This window comes from Bos indicus, chromosome 5 (assembly GCF_029378745.1).
Source record: "Bos indicus isolate NIAB-ARS_2022 breed Sahiwal x Tharparkar chromosome 5, NIAB-ARS_B.indTharparkar_mat_pri_1.0, whole genome shotgun sequence".
Lineage (NCBI taxonomy): Eukaryota > Metazoa > Chordata > Mammalia > Artiodactyla > Bovidae > Bos > Bos indicus.
The window spans coordinates 29,992,048-29,998,464 of record NC_091764.1 but is presented as its reverse complement, the minus strand read 5'-3'; the positions used below and the strand labels follow the sequence as shown (position 1 = coordinate 29,998,464).

General features: G+C 59.7%; 1 protein-coding gene across 1 annotated transcript; it reads left to right on the top strand.

Annotated features, from left to right (window-relative positions):
• Nucleotides 1-793: 793 nt before the first annotated feature.
• On the top strand, nt 794-4,677 carry AQP5 (aquaporin 5). The gene is made up of 4 exons (XM_019960617.2): nt 794-1,374; nt 2,475-2,639; nt 2,931-3,014; nt 4,007-4,677. Exons 1-4 carry the CDS (start codon nt 1,012-1,014, stop codon nt 4,190-4,192), a joined length of 798 nt encoding a protein of 265 aa, XP_019816176.1. The 5' UTR covers nt 794-1,011; the 3' UTR covers nt 4,193-4,677.
• Nucleotides 4,678-6,417: the final 1,740 nt, after the last annotated feature.

Sequence of the window (6,417 nt, the reverse complement as noted above, 5' to 3'; positions counted from 1 at the left end):
GGGCGGCGGAGAGGAGGGACTGGGAAGGACTGGAAGAAAGTGTTACCCAGTTCACGGGTGGGAGAACCTGACTTTGGGGGAACTAAAAAAGACCACATGTAAGACATTCAGACGTGGAAAATGATGCAGCGACTGACAGAGACAGAGTAGAAGAGATGACGAAAGGTGAAATAGAGAGTAGACGCTAGGATGGCCAAGTCCAGGGCAGGCTGGCCTGGTGCTCATTATCCCCAAACGCCCCGGCTCCAATCCAGGAGGTCTGCCCCGCCCGAGTCAGGGAGAGGCCCGCGATGGCCGGACCGCCCCGCAAGGCCCTGCCCGGCCGGCCGCCCCCGCCACCGCCACCGCGGGCCCGCAGGGAGGTGGGCGGCGGCGGCGCTGTCCTCAGGGAAGCGCATCATTCCAGCCCGGCCGGGCATGAGGCCGGGTCAGGATGCCCAGGTCGCAGGAGGAAAAGGAGGAGCTGGACCCAGCGCCCGGAGAGAAGAAAAGGGGAAGACCGCGGCCAGAGATCAAGGCTCAGCGGAGGCACCCGTCCGGAGAGCCGAAGAACGGCAGAGCCCAGAGCCAGCAAAGTCGCCCCGGGAGCCCGGGACAGATAGAGTGGAGTAGGAGCGCGGGAGCCGCCCGGAGCGTACTATGCGCGGGTCCCAGCCCGCCGGGCCGGTCTACACCGCCGGCCTAGTCACGTGGCCCCAGAGGGCGTGCGGCTGCCCGGGCGGGGGGGCGCGCGGGGCCGGGGGCGCGGCGGCCCTGAAGTTCCCTCCCTGCGTGCAGTGCTGGCCCCCGGGTGTGGGAGCCGCCCACTGCCCCCCCGGGCCCGCCCCGCCGCGGGCCGCCTGCCTGGTATATAGCGCGCCCCCGCAGGCCCCGCGCCACGTCGTTAGCCACGCCGCGGGCACCCGGGACTGTGCGGGCACCCGGGACTGTGCGGCGCCCCCGAGCCAGCCCCCGACCCCCTGCACCACCGCCTCCCGGACGGGTGACCCCTGCGGGGACTGCTGCAAGACCATGAAGAAGGAGGTGTGCTCCGTGGCCTTCCTCAAGGCAGTGTTCGCAGAGTTCCTGGCCACCCTCATCTTCGTCTTCTTTGGCCTCGGCTCGGCCCTTAAGTGGCCGTCGGCGCTGCCCAGCGTCCTGCAGATCTCGCTGGCCTTCGGCCTGGCCATAGGAACCATGGCCCAGGCCCTGGGGCCCGTGAGCGGTGGCCATATGAACCCCGCCATCACGCTGGCCCTCCTAGTCGGGAACCAGATCTCCCTGCTCCGGGCGGTCTTCTACGTGGTGGCCCAGCTGGTGGGCGCCATTGCCGGGGCCGCAATCCTCTATGGGCTGGCACCATACAATGCCCGAGGCAATCTGGCTGTCAATGCGGTGAGTGCCCAGGGGGCTGGCGGTGGGGCAGGGACCCTGGGGTGGGCTCTGGACCTGGTCTCCAAGTCCCATCTCCCGAATGGGTGGCACAGAGTAGACCAGCCAGCTGACACCTTTGCCAAGAAGGTCATAGCATCCTAAGGCCAGGAAGATGAATCTCCATGGTGGTGTGTGCTCTCCGCCGACTCCTCGGGTTCGTACCCACCTCCTCTGCCTGCCCACCCACCTCTTGCTGCTGCATCCCAGCGTCTCTCCCGGTGCCTACTGTCCACCTTCTCTTACCTCCCTTCTCCTGTCTTACCTCCGAGCTCTTCTGTCCTCCTGGGCACCTCATCACTCCCGTGTGGCCCTCAGTGGAGTGGTCTCATGGAACCATCAGTGAGAGATGGGTTGTGATCCTGCCTTTGGTGACCCCAACCTCTCTGGGTTTTGTTTTTCTCATTCTCATTACATGGGAATGGCCATGACTTCCGTAGAGTGGGACTCAGGGGGGTATGTTTAGCAGCCAGGCTTGTGGACTCCCTAATGGGATGCCCGTACATATGGCCTCTGATGAATATTGCTTTCTGCTCCTGGCCCCCTCCCCTTCCCCCCATCCCTGCAACCCCAGTTTCAGCCCCCTTGTCCCATGCAAACTGGGTTCATTAATCAAACACAGAGGAGGATTTTCCTGGCCATTGTCAAACCATGAGTCAGCCCCACCGGAGAGACGGGTTTGAGGTTTGGAGCTGGCAGCGGGTCAGGCACGGGCGGGAGGCGGGCTTAGGGGGAGCAGTAAGCAAACTGGGCAGCTGCCCACAGGAGGGAGGGTAAATGCCAGCTTGTGGGGGTTGGGGCCTGGGCAGACCGGTGACGGGCCAGTGTCCAGGAAGAGGTCCCCCAGCTTTGTCACTTTGGCCACAGCTTTGCATTCCAAGCTTTCTGACCACTGGCAAGTATATAGTCTCTTTGGCAAATGAATGACCTCCCTGAAGTGACAGGGCTTGGCTTCCAGGCACTTGGGCCCTAGGAGTCCCTGGAGACCAAGACCCCCATCCCTGCAGGTTCCTGGCCATAGAGTCAGAAGAAGGCAGGGCTCCTAACACACCATCCCCTTGCAGCTCAACAACAACACGACTGCGGGCCAGGCTGTGGTGGCGGAAATGATTCTGACCTTCCAGCTGGCACTCTGCGTCTTCTCTTCCACTGACTCCCGCCGCACCAGCCCTGTGGGCTCCCCAGCCCTGTCCATTGGCCTGTCCGTCACACTGGGCCACCTAGTGGGGGTGAGCAAAGGCTGCTATACTCTGGCCCAGACTCAATCCCCTCCAGTCTGAGAAAATACGGGAGTGAGGGGGAGTTGGGATGGGGACAGCAAACCAAGCCCAAGCTCAGGACAGAGAGGAGAGGAGGGATCCAGAGGGAACTGTGAAGGGAAGGGCTCCAGGCTAGGAATCGGGGGATGGTTGGAGGCCTGGCTGAGCTCTTGAACTGCTAGGGGACCCCAGCGCGGGTCCAGGCCTTGTGAGAGTGGACAGGCATGCTGCCCTCCTCACGGCCTCCTTCTCTCTGTCTAGATCTACTTCACGGGCTGCTCCATGAACCCGGCCCGATCTTTCGGTCCCTCAGTGATCATGAATCGGTTCAGCTCCGCACACTGGGTAAGACTGGACCCTCCCCTGTCTCCCTGGCAATGAGTGCCTAGAAACCCAGCCTCAGCAGCTGACGGTTAACAGGACTTTCTGGATGATGGGGGCCCAGAGCTTGGGGGTGACTGGAGAGAGAAGGGGATGCAGCCAGAACAAGGGCAGGGGTAGATGTAGATGGCAGGGGACCCTGTTTGGGGGGCAGCGACTATGCGTGTTTGTCCCTCTAGGGAAGGGAAAAGCACCTGTGCTCCGGAGTTGGTCTCTGAGGATTCGGTTTCCATCTTTTGGGGTGGCGGGGGGCTGGGCAGTCCAAGTGTCTGTCTTCTCTGATGTATTATTTATCTGTGCCTCTTGGGGACTGGGGAGAGTCTTCCTTCCTGTGGGTCTGTCCCTCTGGACAATCTGTCTGTCATCTCCTTTGAGAGCTCATGGTCTCTCTCCAGAGTCTGTCTCTCTCCCTGTGTGGAAGGGAGAGGAGTTGTGTTCATCTCTCTGAGGTTCTCCATGTCTCTTCCCTCTGAAGGTTCATTTGTCTCTCTTTAGGGTGGGGTTGGTGGGCTTCCCAGGTGACGCCAGTGGTAAAGAACCTGCCTGCCAATGCAGGAGACAGAAGAGACTGCAGATTTGATCCCTGGGTTGGGAATATCCCCTGGAGGAGGACACGGCAACCCACTCCAGTATTCTTGCCTGCAGAATCCCATGGACAGAGAAGCCTTGCGGGCTACAGTCCATATGGTCGCAAAGAGTCAAATGCGACTTGCAGCAGTGGCACAGTGGGGTTGGCGGGGGCCCTGTCCCTCTGGGGATGTCCATCTCCTTTCAGGACCTGGGTGTCAGTGTCCTTTGTCATTGGGGAGTGGGATGTCAGTGGATCTGTCCCTGAAAAAGGGCAAATTCTCTCTTTCCGGAGGTGTGGGCGTGTCTGCATCTGTCTCCTCTGAGAGGCCCCTGGGTCTGTCCTCTGGGGGGAGGGCTCAACCCTGCCACTGCCCTGTCTCTGCCAGGTGTTCTGGGTGGGGCCCATCGTGGGGGCTGCCGTGGCTGCCATCATCTACTTCTACCTGCTCTTCCCCCACTCCCTGAGCCTGAGTGATCGTGCGGCCATCCTCAAGGGCACGTATGAGCCGGACGAGGACTGGGAGGAGAGCCAAGAGGAGCGGAAGAAGACCATGGAGCTGACTGCCCACTGACCAGCATCAGACAGGGGTCAGCCTCTCAGCCCCTGAACTGCAGGGGAGAAGAAGAGAAGCATATGACAGCAAGGCCTCCTCCCCCCGCAGCTGGGTCCCCTGGGCTGGGAAAGAGGTGCTGCTCCCCAGGCTGTGCAGTAAAGAGTTGGAAGCAAGAACACAGGATGGGACTCTTGGGGTAGGGGGCCAGGGGCTGGGAGCTGATGGGGAAGAGACAGGGAGGTCAGACCTCAGGGGTGGTGAGCTCAATGCAGGCTGCCCCGGGGCCAGGCAGGAAGGGGTGGCTTGGCAGTCTGCATCCCCTCCTCCTCCCCAGCCCCTCTTCCAGAGCCAGGAGGACCCCAGCCCCTGGGACGACAGGGGTTGACCCACCCCAGAGCTTCTTAGGTTCATTACATGCCACCTTATTTATTTCTGCTCAAGGATCCAGGGGGTAGGGTGCTGGTGTTTAAGGTGAGGGCTTCCCAATAAACCACTGACATTCATGTTTGGCCTGTCTCGCTCCAGAAGATACTCTCTCAAAATACTGTAGCTCCTCACCTTTCCTCTGCATCATCCCACAACCCCCTCCACATTCTCCGCAATCCTCCGCAGAAAGACAGGGAAACTGAGGCCAGGGGAGGCTTAGAAAGTCAGAGAGGCGGGATTGAGAGGGCAGAGAGACCAAATGTAGGAACAGAGCTGGAGGTCAGGGGGGGGCAGTGGGAACAGAGAACGCCCTCACCAAGCGACCGCCTGCTCACCCCTCCCTCCTCAGCTATGTCGAGTCCTTGCCACTTGAGGAGGGCCTCAGAGACAGGGTGTGCTCAGCAGGGTGGAGGAGAAGTGAACCGGCCGGCAGCCCCTTGAGATGCCAAGGGGGTGAGCAGCCAGGTCTGTCATCGGGCCAGGAGACACAGTCCCGGACTCCCCTCTCGGCCCCTTGAGGTTCCAGAAAGGTGCCACGTTGACAGCCTGTGTTCAGAGGGAGAAGCCCCCTGCCCCCACCCCTATCGGAAGCCATACCCAACCCACCTCTTTTCTGGGTCTGCCTCCACCAGCCAGGGTTTCACCATCTTCCCCTTGGCCTCTAGCTCTGCCCTTACTGCTCTTGTTCCCTTGCCATTGACACTCCTTAGGACACTTTCTTAAACTCACCAAGCCTCTGCCTCTTAAACTATGAAATGAGAATAAAAAAGTGCTTCCCTCACAGGGTTGTTGTGGGGTCAGATGAAGGGAGGGAGGGAGATTCCTGGGACTGGGCTGCTCTCTGTGGGGAGAGGGACAGATAAAGCTCAGGACACAGCTCTGCATCAGAGTTAGAGTCCGGCTTTGAGTTCAAGTCTGGTTGTGCAACTCTGGATGACACAAGCTGTCCAAGTTTTAACTACTTCGTCTGTAAAATGGGGATATTTGTACCCATGGATTGTTGTGAAGATAAAATGAGACAATCGATAGAAAGGAAACACTTGTGCAGACATCTCAGATCAAGGGCTCGATTTGCTTGTATGCAAAGAAATCAGCATGTCCACAGCTGGGCCCCCAGCCACACCCCAGTTCTGGAGGGCCTCTGCTTTCCTGAGAGTGTTTAACCCAAGCTCTTGCTTCTCTCTGGTGTGGGAACCTCTCATTGTGGTTTTCAGTTTTGCTCCAGAAGAGAATGGGCCAGGAAGGCCAGGAGATGGACTGAAAAGGATGGGAGAAGCTATTGACAGTGGCTGACAAGGGTCGGCGCCGGAGGGTGGGGGTGGGGGGGGCGTGGAGCAGATGCTCCAGCCCTCCTCCAAACTTGGGTGGTGGATGTGTGAGTGCTCAGTTGCTTTAGTCGTGTCTGACTCTTAGCAATCCCATGCACTGTAGCCCGACAGACTCCTCTGTTCATGGGATTCTCCAGGCAAAAATACTGGAATGGGTTGCCACGCCCTCCTCCAGGGGATCTTCCCCACCCAGGGATGATTGAACCCGCGTCTCCTGCATCTCCTGCATTGCAGGCAGATTCTTTACTGCTGAGCCACTGGAGAAGCCCAAACTTGGGTCTGAAGAAGTGAAGTGACATGAAGTCGCTCAGTCGTGTCTGACTCTTTGAGACCCCATGGACTGTAGCCTACCAGACTCCTCCCTCCATGGGATTTTCCAGGCAAGAGTACTGGAGTGGGTTGCCATTGCCTTCTCCAGGGGATCTTCCCAACCCAGGGATCGAACCTGGGTTTCCCGCATTATAGGCAGACGGTTTTACCGTCTGAGCC

Excerpts from the sequence above, each read along its gene's own strand:
- AQP5 (XM_019960617.2), top strand. The coding sequence starts at position 1,012 with ATGAAGAAGGAGGTGTGCTCCGTGGCCTTCCTCAAGGCAGTGTTCGCA. Across the intron at positions 1,375-2,474 it reads GCAATCTGGCTGTCAATGCG|CTCAACAACAACACGACTGC; the intron begins GTGAGTGCCCAG and ends ATCCCCTTGCAG. Across the intron at positions 3,015-4,006 it reads GGTTCAGCTCCGCACACTGG|GTGTTCTGGGTGGGGCCCAT; the intron begins GTAAGACTGGAC and ends TGTCTCTGCCAG.